Below are 20,519 nucleotides of genomic sequence, written 5' to 3' on the forward strand. Positions count from 1 at the left end.
TAGCTGGTTTCGTGACACCTGGATGAGAACAGTGCAGGCAATTACCAAGTATTATGCTATAAATGTAAAATCTTTGGGCACCAAATCTCCCATGGTGCAGAAGATGTCCTTATATAAATACCTTGTTAGGAGATGTGCAAACTGCAACATTTAATACCCCTAATAGAACAAGTTTTCCACCTTACCTGAAAACTATTTTGCAGAAGTTCCTATCCATGTCCTTACCACTATTTTTGAATCAGAATGAGCAACACAGAAGGAAATAGCTCTCTAATGCATGAACGAATAAACAGCCCATTCTACCAAATGTTTACAAAGGAGAATATGGGTTTAACCCTAAGGATTTACAGCGTGCATTCAATGGGATTAACTATAGAACAATTTCTGTGAGGGATTTTCACATGATTTGTTCCAGAAAACATTGGAAGAAAAATATGCACTCTACAGCTAAAGCTTCCATGTTGTCCTGGCAGGGATGGGTGAATGTGTCTGTTTCCAGGTTCTCCCACTTTACCAACACACCTGGGGGAAAAAATCACACAGCAGCATTTTGGGAAAAGGGTGTATCTATTGAAATATAATAAAGCCAATAAGCAAATTAACCAAATCAAAATAACGGAGGGTTAAATTCCCTTATGAGTCATGGGCAGATTGACTGGCTTCACCTGTGATGTTAGAAGAAAGGATTGGCAGGAACCCTTCCTCCTTGCTCCAAACATCCTGGGAATCTGGTCTTGGCATGCACTGTGGCATCACTGTTTTAGCATTCACCTGAGAACGCATGTCAAGAATAAGGGCACCCCGATGACAAAAGGTGACAAGAGGGCCCTTAACCCAACACTGCCTCATTTGATTACTCCCTAACTCTTACCCTGACTTCCCATACTAACCACCAACTGAACCAGTTGAACAATGCCACTCTAAACAAGACTCCCAGCAGTAGGAAGTAGGCAAAAAAGAAGAGGCCAAGGCCAACTGAAGGGACTCCTGCCAAGATTCCTGCTTTGCCCTTGAGCAGGCAATGAACAGAGCATCTACTGCATAGGGGAGGGTGAAGCAAAGAGAAAACTGCAATGTTTAGGGTCTGGAGTTAGCTTAGAAGGCAAGCTCCTCCCCACTCTCTTGATTGGCAGCAGACGGCACCTGATGAAAAGGCCCCAAGCCCGTGTCAAACCAAGTAAGTCTTTTTCTTGGAGGAACACAGATGTGGAAAATTCCACTCCCACACTAATGGGATGAGAAATGCATTCTCATTCCACTCCACAATCTATGTTTAAAGGTAAAGGTAAAGGGACCCCTGACTGTTAAGTCCAGTCACGAATGACTCTGGGGTTGTGGTGTGCATCTCACTTTACAGGCTGAGGGAGCCAGAGTTTGTCCACTTCCGCAGACAGTTTTTCCGGGTCATGTGACCAGCATGACTAAGTTGCTTTCTGTCGAAGCCAGAGCAGCGCATGGAAACACAGTTTACTTTCCCGCCGGAGCGGTACCTATTTATCTACTTGCACTGCGTGCTTTCGAACTGCTAGGTCGGCAGGAGCTGGGACCGAACAATGGGAGCTCACCCCGTCGCAGGGCCTTGCCACAATTCCTCATCAGTTCACAAATATTTTTTTAAAAAAAGAAGTCGTTACAAAAACCTGCCAGCATTTTACCCCCACATTTCTGCTAATATGCAGATTATGGTATTGTAGACAATGTTACCCAATATGCCCATTTTTTGCAAGGATTCTCCTCTGATGATATGATGCATTTTTGAATGTTACTCCCAGTAATATATACTGTAATATTCCCAGAATTGTGTGCGAGTGGGTGTGGGTGTACGTGTACACAAAGACATTTCTCTACACATTGTTTGGAACTGAATCACAACATTTGGAGAAGGGCAAATTTTGAAGATTCGCTGTGTTTCAGCTTGTGAGACATTATAGGAAGGGCAAATTTCTTTGGCAAATTTCTACCCCCAACCTTAGACTCTTTGCCTTAGAAAACAGGTATTAACCTGAATGCAGCATTCCTTAGCTCTGCAAGTAGGTTGCATGGACAAATGTTTGCTCTTATTCTCCTGCCTCTCTCCCTCAACCTTAGAGGGAAATCTGCCTGCACATTCACCTATTGATCTCTCTCCACCCCAGAGACATCATTGCCTCCCCACCCTGACTTTGCTTAATTGCCCTTTCATTGCTCCTTAGAAAAGAGGTTTTTTTTAACTGTCCAGCCTTAGACAACTTTTTAGACATTTCCCACCACTTAGCCAATGTCTAATTTGCTGCATGCAAATTTGGCATATGTATACATATAGGCATAGACACTGAGCATGTTCCCCAAATGCATGGAATACCTGAGTAGTAACGAAAGGTGGAGGTGTGTTATACTGAAGGCAGTCAATAATGAATGAAGTCCATGAAGCATTTTCTTTTTATTACTTTGTACATTGATATCCCACGTTTCTTCCAAGAAGCTTGAGTTGGTATATATATATATATATATATATATATATATATATATTCCCCCTTTCTCTTGTTTTAAACTTTCACAACAATATTGTGAGGTAGGTTAGGCTGAGAGTTAGCAACAGTGGCTGAAGGCCACCCAGTGAGTCATGGATGAATGTCAATCTGAGTGTCAGGGACCGCGCTGAGGACGACCGCAGTGAGAAGGAATGGTGGGATCCTCCCCCTCCCCCTGTTCCTGATCAGGATCCTGACTCTTCCCAGGAACAGGAAGACAGTATAGATTTGGAACAGTGGTTTGCAGAGGGACATAGTTCAGAAGGCAGAAGCTGGGAGGTACTGGTTGGGGAACAGCTAGGAGGAGGAGAAATATGAGGGAGTTAACTGACTCACTGCCACTTGAAAGTGTCCATCTGCTCAGCCCAAGGTCACGAAGAGCAGATAAGGTGGCAGCACAGAAAGCACAGTGGTTGCGAGATCAGGTTACAAGACGCAGAAGTGACGTGGGTGACTAGGGAGAAAGTGGGTGGGACCTTTAATTGGGAGCAGCTTCATTCCTAAAAATGAATTCTTTGTTCTCTCGCTGTGATCATTAAAGTTTCTAACTGGTAAGAGACTCCTTTCGTTCTGCTTATCTTCTGCCAAAGCAGGGAAGGAAGCCAATTCCCTGAAGCTTGACACTGAGCTAGAGTCTCCAACACACTAACCACTGCATGACACTGTCCCTACAGGGCTTCTGAAGCCATATGAGTCCACCATACTGCTAAAGCTAAGCAGGTCAGGGTCTGCTCAGTAATGTAGATGGAGGACTGCCTGGGAACCACCAGCATACCACCTTGGGTTCTATGATGGAAGAAAGTGGGATTGAAACCTAAGGAAATATAATAAATAAAATATGGAGAAGATAAGGAAAAGGGAAGGAAAGTTTCCTTTTTTTAAGGAAAGGCACCACTGAAGATACAGACTTAAACCCCCAGTTTTAAATTTAAGAACACACGCTTAATATAGTTATGCATTGGACTGAAGAACTCCCAATGCAGGTAGGAGAATTTACAGAAATCTGGCTGCATTCACATAACAATTTAATCCATTTCCCTAAGGTTTACCAAATGGCTAATTTCAAGATTGTATTTCAGCTTTCACAAGATGTAAAAGACAGTTCCGGAAAACTAATGGGATCTAGCATACATTGAGCATTCATTTGTGTGTAATTTGATTCCAGAAAAAAAATACATTTGCAGCCCCCTTAATCTGGAAAATTGTGGGGTGGTAAAGCCACATGCAGTTCTTTCCTACTGTTTTCATGGGAGAATCAATGGAGGACCAGAAGCAGACCTTTGTGGGAAGAGCGAGAGAGCAGCAATGTTCTACAATGACATTTGGTGTTGCTTTGCATTACACCCATACAACATGCCAGTATATCGGTCAAAAGAACCCACCATTCCAGGTGTTGCAGTGTGAAAGGAACATCAGCAAAGTGCTTGCATTATCACCAGGAAAACTGACACAATATTCCCCATGTCTGAATGCCCCCTCCGTCACAATGATGCTAATTTCGCTCTCCCCTCACTTCCATTACCATCTCATATATACCAGTGTCAAAACTAATTTCTAGGAAAGCACTGGAAAGGCTGTCTTACCTCGTTTCATGTTGAAAAGCACCTCCCACCCCCCCACCCCCGCTCCTCTCTCATGTCCTCAACTACAAAGACATGTACATAGGTTTGGTACAGCACTTCTCATTGAAGCCATTTTCCTCCTTCCTCACCTCATAGTCCTTCACCTCATTTGCCAACGCAACCACTTAATCCTGTTGACGTTCCCCAAGATTTTGCTGATAATTTCACAGCACTGTATCTAAACTAATAACATTGTGGGCACCTGTGAACAAGCCCACAGCCCATTTGATTCAGCAACGGGGTGGAGAAAGAAGCCAAGAGCCTTCATGGCCAAGAAAGAACAGCAGCCACTGGCAGGAAAGGACAGCTGGGGTTCTCAAACATTCCACTCAATGGGCACACAGTCTGTGCATATAGTAGCTGAGCTGTATAAATCAACAAGTACAGACCCTTTCACACAAACACTTGCACGTGTGTAGAAACAGCTCGCACCTCTGTAAGTGTAACATGTGAACAAGCCCAGAAAAGCAGTACAGTAGGATACAAATATTCAGAAGGAAAGGTGGGAGTGGAATGTGGCAGGCTTTTTAGCTGCCTCCAATATATTGCTTCTGAAGCAAATACTGGAAATGCAGAGCATTCAGAGCAGCCCTATAAATTTTCATTCCGCCATTCCTTTGTAATAACATCCCTACAAGTATCTGCTCTCGGTGAAGCTACTACGCTTGTCATAGCCAACAAAATACGTTCCACAGTTAACGCAGACATTCACAAAATCTGTTTTGTTCTTTGCAAAGTGCTGTCCATCAAAAACTGTTCCTGTTTAAAAGTGAATATCAGGTACCAGCATCTAAGTATCAGGATGTTTGCCATCTACCAGAAAAGGGGGCGGGCTGAGGCTCTAAGTACAACCACCACCATTCTGGGGAATATCTATCTATCTATATAGTAAGCCTTCGTTTCCAACAGATAAATGTAATCAAGGTTTATATGCACAGAGAAGCCAACAGGATGGGATTGTTTCACTTGAAAGATCAGAAGAAAATTGTAACTAATGTTGTGGAAAATTACTTTGATATTGCTTTCTCAGTACAGGATTACAATTAGGTTGCAGTGTGAAGCACGGGGAAAGGATAAATGAATGGTAACAAATCAACACAAACAGCTACTGTCAGGAGCACTTTGCTGACGGAAAGTAATGTAAGCATTACTTAAAGTTTTATGACTCTCGTTTTATTCTGGCTTAAGTAGTACATCAAGGGTTTTGTATCGTGGTTGCTCGGGCTAAAAACAATAAAGAACACTTTCTAGAGCAGACAGAGAATGTGAAGGAAGCAGACCATCTTTTATTAACCTTGTTTTATAAGCTACACTATCCCAAATTAAACTGGACTGAATGCATTAACAATGAGCAATGACTCTCTCCTCCAGCGTATAATTCTGCTCTACTTTTGAGGAGGTGGGATGCATGGAGAACGTGGATGCATCTAGTTTTGAGGCAGCTATTCAGGTGCAATCCGAAAGTGGTGCAAATCTGTTCAGCTACGAAGGAGGGATACAAGGGGATAGCTGGGTCTCTTCATACACATCAGCCTCCTTTAAACCGGCATCACGTGATGGAGAACAATTGTGTGCTTTGGTAGTGCATAAGTGGCAAACCCTACTGTTTGAAGTGAGAACCAGGCTGTGTTGAATTTTTCTGTTTTCATTTTTATACTGAACAAGGGGCTGTGGACCCTGCTCATTCCATTCGCCAACCCTGCCTACCTACCAACCCCACGGCCAACCACCTTTTCCCCATGCCTGAGCAACCCCCTCCCTTGACATCTCACCCACCTTCTTGCAAATCTTCTCACCACCTGCCCATCCCTTCCTTCACAGCTCACTCCAGTTCCCAATCCCTTTTAAAGGAGGGGGGGCACTTCAGACAGTGCTTTTCTGAAGCACCTTCTCCCTCCATGAAAACTCGCTGCAGACATATTTAACTGGGGGAAGGGGGAGAGAAACCTTCCTTCACTTGACAACATGAACATTTCCAACAGACAAATACAGACCTCTTGGTCACCATGAACATTTCTCACCAATGAGAATGATTTTGTCCAAACAAACAATTCAGGTGGGGGGGGGGACATGAGAGGATAATATGTTAAAACCAAAGTCTAACCTGGTGTTTGCTGATGAACAATTTCTTCTGGATCCTGCAGGTGGATGAAGACAACCAGCCCAGCTGCTCCAAACAGCAGGATGAAGGAGAACATGCAGGTCAGCTTCATCATTGACGTCCTCAAATCAATCCAGTTTGGGACCAGGGAAAGAAGAAAATGTGCTCCGTCTCCAAAGCAGAGATTAGGGTCATTATCTCAGCTGCCTTTCCATTCCAAGGCCACCTGTGGGTTGGGAGGGCAGGAGAAGAGAAGCACACACTCACTAAGACTCTGAATCTCTCCTAGCGCCATACCCAAAACCTGTCCTCCAATTTCCCCAATTATTCCTTTCCCTGTTAGAAAAGTTTCCATTCTCATGGTGCTTTATTTTTTCTTTATAATTCTGGTAGCTGTAGGGTTGAGTTTGCTTATTTATTTAAACAGTTTACAGCCTGTCCTTCATTGAGACAAATACCGTTTTGTTGCAAGGTTGTGCTTTTCTTTTAGTTAAACATTTTTCAAACGTGATGTTGTAGCCCTTGGGCTGAATCAGATTCCCCAGCCCCAGTTTAGACAAAACTAATAAATATTGCATATGCATCTCTAGGCATAGGAAGTTCATATCTGTTCTTTGTTGTCCTAGCAGAGGGACAGGATCAGGGCTCTCACCTTGCTGAGAATTGCCAAATTGGGATTGGAAGCTGATTGCACCCTTTTAGGAACAGGAAACCATAGTCCGCTACAGAACTTCATGAACTCTTGGGCCCTTGCCATTCTGGTTCCATTGTGTCCCTGGCTATGGGTGGATGGATGAATGAATGAATGCATAAAGTACAACAAAGTGCTTTCACTTAGGACAGCCAGCCTCTAAACATGAGGAGGTCAGAGGGAGGAGCACCTGGGCAAAACCTGCTACTCATAGGCAACACATCTCAGTTATAATATATAAGAGGACAGACAGGGAGGAGGATTGGAAGTGGGTCTGCTCAAAAGTCTTCCAGACCCAGCAGTTAACAGAATCATAGAATTGTAAAATTCTATGACTCCCAAGGGTAATTTAGCCCTACTCCCTGCAATGCAAGAATCACAGCTATTGCCTAACCCCACTCACCTCAAATGCTGGCCATGGAAGCAACCAGTGACATTTTGGAGTTGGGGAGTGGGAATCCCAAGGCTTATTTTAAACAGCAGTAAAAAGGGATAACCCAGCTGCAGGAGGAATTTACAGCTTTTTTGTACTCAATAGTATACTCATAAGAAAATAAAGTATCTACATTTATTGCTCTTGTTAGTCCACATTAAACAAGAATGCACTATTCATTTGGGGGGCATAGTTCAGGATAGATGTTATCAGAATGTTATTTCATCATCTGTTGTCTGTGTTTAATGGAAATTAAACTTGCAGTAGTAGCTTCCAGGGTTTGAGGGTTGAGTTTGCATTTATTATAGGAAAATAAGAATGGCACATATTGGGACATTTCCATGCTTGAAAAACCTTTTGGGCATAAACAAATACTAGAACCATTCTAGGGCATATCTGAATTGCAAATGTTTCCAAAACCGTTCTTGGAATTATGAGAGTTTGTTTCCAGAGTCCACAAATTATGGTTAAAGTGGGTCACTGAAGCCTGTAGTTTTGGCTTTCAAACTGTGTTCTGGGGAGCCCTGAGATAGTCTGGACTCTCAGCAACATTCTTCAGTTGAGAAGAGAAGTGAAATGGCAAATTCAGAAGTGCAGGATCCCTTTATTATGGTCACAGCCATGCCTGCTCACAGCCACACTCCTCCCAACATTATACAACTTTTTAAGATTTTGCAATAATCTTTTAATTATATAATAATTAGAGATGCATTGCAATGGTCAGTACAGCTCTCTAGGTGTTGCATTTCAGCTAGATCTACTATTTCCTGTGCACTTACATGGGCAAAGGATTTGGAGTGGTACACTACCTTTTTTCTGTGTAACTTGTGTTTTCTCTGAAGTTCCATTGTACATAACACAACATGCACTCTTGAAACCAAAGTGCCTTGTGTTTTCAGTGTTCCTAAGGACTTAGCAGTGGTGTGAAACTGAGCCCAAATAAGCCTACCCAGTGACCTAGGTGAACAGATGGTGTGTTAAGCAGTTGTAGTAGGTAAGAGGATCATGCACACCTTTTGCTCCCAAGCTTACATAACCCGTAGATGTCACAACTAAAAGTAATAAAGATTATTGTGGCACCAAAACCTGCAATCTATGGTGTGAAAAAATAATTGTCCATGTTGCACCCTTTCATGGTCTCCCCATAAAAACACATTGATATGCTTAGCAGAGGAGCCAGGAGCCAGCATCCCTGCCCCTAATCACCATTAGAGCATAAGAGGAATATACTGCTGGATCAGGCCAGTGGCTCATCTAAGCCAACATCCTGTTCTCTCAGTGGTCAGCCAGATTCCTGTGGAAAGAACACAAGCAGGACCAGAGCTCAACAGTTCTCTTCACAACGGCATTCAAAGGCACATTGCCTCCAACAGCAGAGGCAGAGGATGAGCACTGTGGTTTGCAGCTACTGATAGCCTTAATATCCGGGAATGTGCCTAATCCTCTTTTAATGCCATCCAAGTTTGGCACTGCAACTTCTTGAAGCAACTTTGCCCCACCCAGAGCAAATAATTACACTGATTCGTGGACCGCAATCTTAGTCCCAGGACTTTGTTGCACAACTCTTTCCTAAATTTAAACATGTGCACAACATGTATAGAAGAGGGTTAAGACAGCTAAAGTGTAGCCATGTAAATATAAAGCATAGTTCAAAGCATTCTCAATCCTATCCTTTGGAAAGGAACAGCAGATCGTTTGTTTGAGGAGATTCACTGCCGGCTCATCTTCTTCCAAGTGGACCTGCAATGCTACGACAGCATCTTCAAAGTACTGCAACCAACTACAAAGGAAGGCAGGTCTCAAATTGTGACACTCCCAGGGACAGAGGAAGGGGGTGCGGTGGGGGCGGGTCACCCCAGGTGTCACCACTGAGGAGGGTGACAAAATGCCGGGCGGCACTCACCGCGCATCTCTCCTGGGAGTGACACGGTGGCTTGGGCACCTGCAGGCTCCGCACTGCCCCTAGCGGTCTGCCAGCCGCCTCCCCCTCAGCAGTAGGGTGGCTGAGTGGGAGGAGGCAGGCAGACTCCTCTGAGGCCCTGCGGAGTGCCCTGCCCCAGTTTGCCCCACTCTGCGGGCGGCTGGCCCTACTCCTTTACAGCAGAATGCAGCAAAAGCAACTGTGGTCGGAATAGTAACATCAAAGGTTTTATTTATAAAGCAAATAACCAAACAACAAGACGACTCTCACATCCATCTTCTTGAGCAGAGGAGCAGAGAGAGAGAGAGAGGAGACATTTAAATAGTTCTCATACTCATAAGTAATTAAAGGCAACCCACAACATTATGCAATGTGAGAATGGGACATTACAATACTAACAGCGCCGCCCCAGGTGCCCGATCGGCTTGCTCCACCGCTGGACACCTCCCCCCAAACCCCTGCCCCATGCACTATCCTGAAGAAAATACAGATGAGGAGGGAACATAGGCTGCTCCAAGCAGATATAACCCTATATCCTATCAGATATACTCCTATATTCTTTTGCACTATGTTCTCCTACTTCAAGAGAGGAAGTGGGATATGCACAGAGGGAAGGCAACAGCTTTCCTAAGCTTCAAGAAAGCGTCACAATAGGCACCAGTAGGAAAAGTACAATTCCTTGCATTATTTTAGCAACTTTCATACCCAAATGCATCAAGGCTGCTTTCACCCAGTACTAGTCCTCTTAATCTTTAAAGTCATGGTGAGTAATTTGCCTGTCACTGAAACAGCACAAACACTCTCTCCCTAATGACTGAGAGCTCCATCTGTTTTGTCAAGGTGATTTTCAATTCGCATGCATTATTCTGAGATGAGCTATCCCCCGCTAATCTTCATTTGAGCTGTTAACGTGAAACCTCCAATTAAAAAGAGCTCTGGAAAACACACTCTGCCTTTCACACATCAGCCACCCACGAGTTAATAAGGAACAGAGACAGAGACTGGCAGTCTGAAGCACGAGTACTTGTACACGTTTAGCACTCACTTCTTCCTGCTTGAGTAACATTCAGTGGAATAACTGTGCGTATGTTACAGACAGACCGTCAGATATATAGCTAGTGTAGCCTAGTGGTTAGAGTGCTGAAGTAGGTCTTGGGAGACCAGGGTTCAAATCCCCAGTCAGCCCTGAAGTTCACTGGCTGACCTTGCAAGTCAATCACTGGATTGTTGTGGGGATTAAATGAGGAGAGGAAGATCCATCCATGCCACATTGAGCTCCTTGGAGAAAAAAATGGGCTAATACAGTGGTACCTCAGGTTGCAAACACCTCAGATTACAAACACTTCGGGTTACAGACTCTGCTAACCCGGAAGTAGTACCTCGGGTTAAGAACTTTACCTCAGGAAATCGTGGGGTGGCGGCACAGCGGCAGCGGGAGGCCCCATTAGTGAAAACGCGCCTCAGGTTAAGAACGGTTCTCTGGAACAAATTAAGTTTGTAACCAGAGGTACCACTGTAAAGGCAGTAAATAAATAATAAAAGAAATAGATATGGCAATGCCCCTAACAAACCATGATACTAAGGTCTCTAAAGCAGGAAGACAGGCAAGACATGCCTTGAAATGATTCCTAGAGTCAGGTAGGTTAGCAGAGTTATTATGGGATGAATAAAAACACTGAATGCTCAGTGGGGAGGTTTTTTGTATCACAGTCTTTAGTATGTGTCTAGTACTCCAGTGAGGGATGCGGGTGGCGCTGTGGGTAAAACCTCAGTGCCTAGGACTTGCCGATCACATGGTCGGCGATTTGAATCCCTGCGGCGGGGTGAGCTCCCGTCGTTCGGTCCCAGCTCCTGCCCACCTAGCAGTTCGAAAGCACCCTTAAGTGCAAGTAGATAAATAAGTACCGCTTTATAGCGGGAAGGTAAACAGCGTTTCTGTGTGGTGCTCTGGTGCCGGTTCGCCAGAGCAGCTTCATCACGCTGACCCGGAAGTGTCTGTGGACAGCGCTGGCCCCCGGCCTCTTAAGTGAGATGGGCGCACAACCCTAGAGTCTGTCAAGACTGGCCCGTACGGGCAGGGGTACCTTTACCTTTACCTTTTAGTTGTACACCACTCGCCACAAAAGAAGATTAGAATCTAACAAGGCCTAGAAAGGATTACAATCTTTGAAGGCCCTTTTCGCGCCACATGGCCATTGGAACAGAAAACAAGACCAAGCCCTAGCCATTACACATCCTAATTATGGATTCAACAAGGTATAACTGTGATTAACTGTCTTCCGATTGGGTCCGCCTTTGCCTTTGCTCTTTCACAAGCCGACCAGCAACATCCCTTGAAAGCAGAGCCCCCCCCCCCAGCACATCGTGCAGTGCCAGTCCCCTCAGTCACGGGGGCAAGCTGGCATGCCTAAAACAGAGTGTGAGGAAATAGCCCGATATAAAACTTCTGAAGTTTGAAGCACTAGCAAAAGTTGCTGAATCTTAACCTTTGAAGAACCCATTCTACTCATGCATTTTCAAGCAAAGGCTCATCTCTGTAAAGAATTTTTCCATAATTGCAAATTGAAAAATCCCCATCTGAAAACTCTAATGCAATTTCTGTTGTCAGGGACGTGAAAGGTCTCACTCCCCTTGGTACTCCAGAGTTAACCTTTGCTAATGTGTGCATAACCTTCTGCCTTCATAAGCAGCTGAAGGTTTGGCAGACCCTCACAGGCTGGCGCTGCAGAAATATTATTTGTATGAAGCTCTTGAGTTCCACTTTGCAGATCTTAATAAAATAGTTACTGACCTTTTTAGCTCATGTATAATTAAAGCAGGGCCTAACATTTTGCAAATAAATAAAAGATAACAATTTTCTTCTACAGATCAATGGCATCTTCTGTAATATTTTTTTATAGAAACATTTGAAAGTTAAATTATGGTGCCTTTAAGTATAATAAGAGGATTTATTGTGCTTGCAACCACTGGCTGGTCTTTGCACATTTTTCAGTTGTATACTGCACTCTAAAAATGCAAAACAATTATTAATATTGATCGAGACTAAAACAATATTGGATCTCAATACATCCCTACTTCTTTTATGAATTACTTTGCATTGCCAAGGTGATTATGATGAAAGACTTGTTGCACACTCAATTTCTTTTCAGCAAAAAACCTGGTGGGGAGCTGCTGCTTATGGCTGTACTGATAATAATAAGCCCATAGAATTATTCTTTAAACACACACACATTTTTAAAGCTCTGAGATGAGACATTTATCTCAGAAACTCCAGCTGGTGCAAAATGTAGGGACCAGATTATTAACTGTGGTTCCAAAACATATCTCATAACCCTTGTTTTCAAACAGTTGCACTGATCTGAAAACTCCTCCTTCCCTACAGACCTTCTTGGGTGCTGAGATTGGCAGAGGAGGCCCTCGTGATAGTTCATTTACCCTCAGAGACACACATTCTCATATTCTCTCTCTCTCTCTCTCTCTCTCTCTGTGTGTGTGTGTGTGTGTAAATCAAACCTCAAAAATCTTAAACCTCAATAATTTCAAAATCTCCAGGAAAGAGCAGGTAAAAATCTGAGGAGCATTCAGGGCACAAAGACTTCCGGAAGTGAGACAGCTTTGACCAGGTATCTGAAACTCAGAAGGAACCGGGCATGTACATTGGGGTAAATGCCAAACCAGTGGAGCTGAGATGAGCTTGTCCAGTGTTGATATAGCGAGGAGGAATAACTCCTTCCAATCTTTACTGCAGGGCACTTTCATCACCTCATGAGTTGGGAAGGAGATGATTCCCCTCTAAGTGGGGAACTTTCCTGCTTGGACTTTGGTTGGTTTGGTTGAATTGGAACAAATTGGGTTCATGGGTTTTATCTGCAGATCCTCAATTTCCCCTTAATGTTATATATAGTAAATATAACCCTTTCCCCCAACTTAAAGCACTGCCTCAAGTCTTCCTTGGGGTGGGTGTGATCACAAATGGCCATGGCATTTTGGTTTGGGTATATTAGGTAGGCTCACATTAAAACGTGAATTGAACTGAATTTCCACCACTATCACTACGCACAATGAGTTACTGCTCTTCCAAGCACACAGCAACTCTGCAAGTTCCCTCTACCCAGCACACACTACATCTGGTTGCAGTTGTTTCCTAGGCTGCCTGAGTCTCTGGTCCTGCTTCTCATGGGAGTTGTCTGTGCTGCTCAGTCCTAATGGCAAGTTGCATGAGAGTTTCAGCTGCTAGTGCATGTCTCCACCAAGAGTGCACACAGATATGGGGAATATTGCACTAGTTTTCCTGATTATTATGCAAACGCTTCTGTCCTATTTTCTAACATCATTTTCACACTGCAGTACCGGTTGTGTTATGGAACCATGACTTTTTGAATGATAAGTAAATAAATTTAGTAAGTAAATAAATTTGCTGTCACAGAACATAGGAAACTGGCTTTTACAGACTCAGACCTTCGGTTCATCTAGCTCAGTATTGTCTACAGGGACTGGAAGTGGCTCTCCAAGGTTTCATGCAACATTATTGTGCTGTGAGGGGCTTCTGATTCGACTGCTCACTTGGCACCAACCAAAATCTGAATGTAAGCTGAGCTCACGTGACTTTATCGTGCTTACATCACATACGCTGGAAAATTCCCAGGAGAGGCTAAATTTAAGCCTTTCACTGCATTATTCTATAATTAACAAGTGATCTACAGCCATAGGTTATTTTTAAAATCAGTGCAGCAGTCTCAGTTCTTCCCACCACTCAGATCAAACTTCTGCTTCCCATGAATCATAGGAAGGTGACTGCTGCTGGCTTCGGTAATAGGGAATTCAAAATTATTTCAGCTGCACTCTGTTGCTGATTGTGCTCAGTCAAAAGGAGTGAGAGACATACACCGCTCAAAAAAAGAAAGAAAAGACTGACCCTACCATTAGGGAGAGTGAGACAGATGCTGATTTGGGGTGCCATGAACAGTTAGCTATTTGGTTTGTTCCTATTGCATTTTCTCAGCTCAGGAGAGGCACTTGTGGGATTTTCTGTCTCAGATGCCAAAGCAACTTGGCTGGCCTTGGAAACCTTGATGCGTTTAGGGGGAGAGGTTGCAAGTGTCATTTTCTGCTCAGAAAAATCCCTGAGGTCAGCCCTGGACAAAAAATTATGTTAGAATTAACTGCCACCCCATCCTTCCTGCCAATTGTTCAAGGACCGATGTAAAAGTTTCAGGAAACTGACTTGGATAGAGTCCAAGTTAGCCTGAGGATAGTCTGGGGCAGAGCACTGTGTGTGTCATTTGGAGGGAAAATGTTTAAACCCTAACTATGACCCCTGAGGCTTAGAGCAGAATATACTGCCCTGAGACCCCTGGGTATAGGGCGGCATATAAATTTAATAAATAATAGTGATAAAAAGAAGAAACCTGCTGGATCAGACCAAGAGGTGTGGTTTTACCACACTGCGCCCCCAAGATTTTTGTACCATTGTATTACCTACTGCAGCATGGATAAAAAACAAGAATATGACATTTCATAGAATCACAGAGTGGAAGGGACTGCGAGGGTCATCTAGTCCAACCCCCTGTAATGCAGGAATCTTTGAAGAGGTTTTGTAAAAAAAAAAAGCTATTTAAACTTACTAAATTGTGTGGTCTGTTCACTGCTAGGGAAGGAGAGTGGGGGAAAGCAATGGAAGTGTTTTTAAATGGGGTATTTTAAAAGGGTCTAACAACCTGTATTTCCCATGCTTCACTATGCCACTGGTTCTTGTGCCTTTTAAAATTTCTGCTGGCACTCTCTTACTGGGAAGAGCATTATTTAGCCCCATGTTTCTGGATATAGGTATCCAACACATTCTTTTCAAACAACCAAATGGGGGTTAAATGGAACTAATATCTATAGTATCTAACTCCCCCTGCAGAAGCAGCCTAGAATAGCATTAGCTTTTTTTGGCTGCTGCATCACAGGGTTGACTCATGTTAAGGTTCTGGTCTACTAAGACACCTGGATACTTTTCACATGTACTAATGGCAAGCCAGGTGTCCCGCATCTTATAATTATGCACCTGATTATTCCCACCTAAGGGCAGAACCTTACATGTGTCCCTACTGAAATTCATTTTGTTAGTTTTGACCCAGTTCTCCCCCCCCCCAAAGAAGGGGACCTCAAAAAGGATGTTGCAGAGCTGGGGAAAGGTTCAAAAAAGGGCAACCAAGATATTCAAGAGGAAGGAGAGACAAGGCCATGTTCAACCACATGGGGCAAGGAATCACAGGTGGAGAGCGCACTGTTGTGCTTCTGTCCACCTTGCAGGCTTCCCACAAGTATCTGGTTGGTCACTGCAAGAACAGGATGCTGGACTAGACAGGCCATTTGCCTGATCCAGTAGGTCTAAGTTCTTATCACCTGACTTGGAGCTTTCAGCATTTCTCTGCTCCCCGGGGCTCTGCCCTGCAGAAGAATCCAGTCACACCCTCAATGCCTGCTCCTGTAGGAAGCTTGTCTACTCCACTCATCTGTCAGTTTTCTCCGTTTATCAGCCTTTGGTAATGCATTGTGAAGTGGACCAACCTGGATATCCAGCAGTTGGGCATTGTGAGTTGCTGCACATTGTTTAATACCACAAATCAGAGATGCTATTAAAGGAACTCCTGTGGCTGCAGATAGCAGTGTGCCAGCTGAGTACCCTTTTTCAGAGGGTAACAATGACTGGAGTCAGGCATGCACCCTGGAGTGGAAATTACAGCTTTATCCTGAAGATAGCTTCCTGCATACATCAGGGAGTGGCTGGAGAATCGTGCTGAGATTCCACCACATAACTAGGTATAATATTCCTACTGAGCACAGCAGGTAGGTAGGGGTGTGTGTGTGTTTTGCTTTTGAATCTGACCCTCTATTTATCCATCTTTGCAACTGTGCTTGAAAACCTTTCCCTGAGTGTGATCTTCAAAAGGCATTTATATGTAGCTGATATATAGAGAACCCTTGCACACCCACCACGCAGCGTAGACAAGGGTTGAAACGATTCCTTCAAGAATAAACTGCAGTTACCCCTCTTGCATAGGAAGCATAATCACATAAAGAGGGAAGAGAGAAAGAGAGCGAGGTGGAAGGCATCATACCTCCAATTTCCAAACAGGAGGCTTTCTCAATGGAGAGCTCAGAGCAAACCAGGATGTTATGCATTCAGAGATCAACACATTAGATTGCATCCACAAAACCACAGTGAACTAATGCACCTAAGAAGGTGGTGGACTCTCCTCTATGGGAGGTTTTAAACAGAGGGTGGATGGCCATCTATCAGGAATTCTTTAGCCGTGATTCCAGTATTGCAGGGGATTGAACTGGATGACCCTTGGGACCCTTTCCAACTCTACAGTTCTATGACCTTATAGCCCCAGGGCCAATATTAATAATTATCATTATTATTTGTACCTTGCCCATCTTGCTGGGCTTCCCCAGCCACTCTGGGCAGCTTCCAACAAAATATTAAAATACAGTAATGCATCAAACATTAAAAGCTTCCCTAAACAGGGCTGCCTTCAGATGTCTTCTAAAAGTCTGGTAGATGTTTTTCTCTTTGACATCTGGTGGGAGGGCGTTCCACAGGGTGGGTGCCCTACCGAGAAGGCCCTCTGCCTGGTTCCCTGTAACTTGGCTTCTCGCAGTGAGGGAACCGCCAGAAGGCCCTTAGCGCTGGACCTTAGTGTCCAGGCAGAATGATGGGGGTGGAGACGCTCCTTCAGATATACTGGACCAAAGATGAGGGTCCACCAGGCTTGTGTGTTGAGCACTCTGCTTTATGGAAGTGAGTCATAGGCAACTTACACCCACCATGAGCTTCCATATACACTGTGTCAGAAAGATTTGGGCATCACGTGGCAGGACAGAGTCTCAAACCAAGATATGCTCTCCCAAGCCCACATTCCCAGCATGTCTGCACTTCTGTCTCAGCGATTTCTACATTAGCTTGGCTGTGCACACAGAATGGAAGATGGCAGGATCCCCAAGGATATGCTCTATGGGGAGCTGGCTTCAGGCACTAGGCATGTTGGCAGACCAGCTCTGCATTACAAAGATCTCTGCAAATGTGACATAAAGGCTGACAATATTAACCCCATCGTGTGGGAACGCCTTACAGATGATCACAGTGCCTGAAGACAGATAGTAAGATCATGTATGCACAGCAGCGACCACAGGAAGAATGACTGCTGGAAGGAGTGCAGAGAGAAGAAATGCCACGATGCACCTGTAGCAGCAAAACCGAACACCTTAATCTGCCCCAACTCCAATAAAACTTGTCTCTCCTGTATCAGTCTCTGTACCTGCTGCACACACCTTAATTCTCCAATGGTTTGACTTTACTTCCAAAGGCACACTCTTCCATTGCCTCCTGAGATATACAAAATTATGAGCAAGGTTAGTTCCTGTCTATCAGTGATGGCTGAGCCTCAGCCTGGGGTGGGGGTGGGGTAGGTCAGATCCTTCCCCATCACCATTTTTTCCCTACCTTCTCAAGACCTTGCCAATAGAAGAAGAAGGATTTGGATTTGATATCCTGCTTTATCACTACCCAAAGGAGTCTCAAAGCGGCTAACATTCTCCTTTCCCTTCCTCCCCCACAACAAACACTCTGTGAGGTGAGTGGGGCTGAGAGACTTCAAAGAAGTGTGACTAGCCCAAGGTCACCCAGCAGCTACATGTGGAGGAGCGGGGACGCGAACCCGGTTCACCAGATTACGAGTCCACCGCTCTTAACCCCTACACCATACCGGCTCTCAACACCACACTGGCTCTCAATAGTGGCAGAAAGGAAGAGTAGGCATGGCACTGGGGTGTGTGGAGAGGTTTAAACTTCCCTTCATCATCAGATGGACCATTGGGTGAGCAGGAAGGGGTAGAATTAAACAGAACGTAGAATGAAAAGAAAACCCTGAAAGAAACGCAAAATGACAGCATGGTGGGAAAAAAGTGAACAGCTCCTTGTTCCTCCCAATCCAGTCAGGATCCTGATGTGGATTGAAGGGTCCTATGCTGGCCATTTACTCTTAAAGAGTATTTCTAATTGTGTGAATGGGGTGATGTCAGGGTTGGCCCTTAGTTAAGTTAGAAAGGACCCTGCTTTAAACAAACAAAATATTAGATTGTCAGAACTCATGTTTCTTCTGAATACAAGATAAGAAGAAAAACACTGCTGTGTTTATATCAACAACGCTGGAGATTGATTACATATGGTGCTTTTCTGAGCATCACTTATTGGTCAGTTCGTCATCAGTATTCCCTTCGGAGCAGCCTCGTAGAGTTCCCTGATACTTATATTAAATGGAAAACTTAGCCGTTTCTTGGATGACAACGCCCAAAGGCCTTTGTGAGATTTGGTGTCTCGATTTCCCACCCCCACTCCTTTCCCTTCTCTTTGTCCTTTTGATATCCTTGGTGCTTCTTTCATGAGTCCTTGGGGATTTGAAACTAATTTCCCTACCGTCATTAGTGAGAAACTTTATCCTTCATTAAAACCAAGCAGAGGGGTAGAAAAAGAGTGTGGCATTTTCACACCCTTTTTAACTTGATGAAGTGATATGCAAATAATCCTGCATGCAGAAGCAGCAATAGTTAGGCATTTGGGTTTGTTTTTTTTAAAAAAACCCACCTTCCTCATTAAAAAGCAAGCAATTATGCTAAGAACAGAAAGAGGCAAAGAGTTCTCCTTCCCTGCCCGGTGCTAAAATTCCCCACATCCTGCAGATGTTTAATTGTCACCCAGGAGGAAAGAGCAGATTTAATTAATGGTGGAGGACAAAGAAAAGAAGGTGAGCTGAACACTCACTTTACAGCCAGGCGCTCAAGGAGCCGTGTGACTCTGCATCCCATTGCTAAGCCCACTATATGCAGAGTCACAGCCACATGCAAATCCCAGGAAACTGAGCAAACAGCAACTTCACAGACTTCTAGCTACACAGTTAGAGCGGCAGTCAGAGGAGAACTAGAGGAGGACAAACAGGTCATGTTCCACCATGCCCTTTCTTCCAAGGAAGACCTGCAGCTGGAAGATTGCCACACATGGAGCCACTGGTGGGTGCAGATGTGCACTGCCATATTCATCAGCCCACCCAATCCCCCTTGAACTGGATGGCTGCATCTTCTGATGTGCCAGGTGGACAGGCACATGCAATGCACAATTAAGGATGGACCAATCTGTCCATTTGGTTTCTCTCCCTCTGTTCTTCATTTTCCCAGTCTTTAGTTCACCCCATTTTTGCATCTGTTTAGAGGGTGTTGATTAAAAAAAAGAAAACAAAGCCCTCAACACACAAAAAACCAGACCCATTTTTATGCACATTTTTAAAGAGGGGAATATTTGCTATTTTGTTTGATATTTTTGAAATAATTACCCCCACAATGCCATTATTAGATTCACCAAGATATACACTTTTTGTGCACATGTTTTTGGTTGGAAACCTGAATTGCAAAAGTCAGAGAAAGCATAGTTGAATTTCGGTTTAACATTTTTTATGGGGGCGGGGGGGAGGCATGAATTTGTTAGGTTCACGTTCAAATACAAACATAACAAATCCCACCATCCAAATCCTACTGCATTGCCTGCAATAAAGCTGCAATAAAACATGCACAGTTCTATTGGGCTTAGAATAGGTTTCCTTTTTCATTTTAAAAAGGCTGTGAATATTAGAACACAGAGCCAGGCCAATGGATCAGGCCAATTGCCCATCTAGCTTAGTATCCTGTTCTCAGTCGCCAACCAGATGTCTATGTGAAATACACAAGCAGTATTTGTACACAAGAACATTCTACCCTCCTGTGAGTTCCAGCAACTGGTTTTCAGAAGCATTATTGTCTCCAACTGTGGAAGCAGCGAAAAGCCATTGTGGCTAGTAGCCATCCACACCCCTCTCCTCCATGAATTTGCAAATCTTCTCTTAAAGCCGTCTAAGTTGGTGGCCATCGCTGTCTCTTGTGGTGCTGAGTTCCACAGTGTAACAATGTTCCATATGAAGCAGCATTTCCTTTTATCTGTCCTGAATTTTCGAACATCCAGTTTCATGAGTTGTAGTGTTATACGGAGAAAGAAAACCCTTTGCCCTATCCACTTTCTCCATGCCATGCAGAACAAATGCAGCACATTATCTGGATCATGGCTGTTGAAGGCCAATTTTTTTTTTCTGATTTACTCTATGCCACATCCCTTAGCCACTTCTGTTTTGATTGTTTTTTGGGGCTGTGAGCCAGCTTTACCAGAGA

At 44.1% G+C, this 20,519-nt stretch overlaps 1 protein-coding gene across 1 annotated transcript in view; it reads right to left on the minus strand.

The window, feature by feature from the left end:
* The window catches only part of CHST8 (carbohydrate sulfotransferase 8), a 236,719-nt gene that overhangs the window by 170,922 nt on the left and 45,278 nt on the right, over nucleotides 1-20,519 (minus strand). Inside the window, exon 2 of the mRNA XM_083452942.1 lies at nucleotides 6,237-6,459. Coding sequence (XP_083309068.1) covers nucleotides 6,237-6,348 — 112 coding nt within the window. The 5' untranslated portion in view covers nucleotides 6,349-6,459. The remainder of the gene's footprint in view (nucleotides 1-6,236; nucleotides 6,460-20,519) is intronic.

Source organism: Podarcis tiliguerta (genome assembly GCF_965153285.1).
Source record: "Podarcis tiliguerta genome assembly, chromosome: 8".
NCBI lineage: Eukaryota > Metazoa > Chordata > Lepidosauria > Squamata > Lacertidae > Podarcis > Podarcis tiliguerta.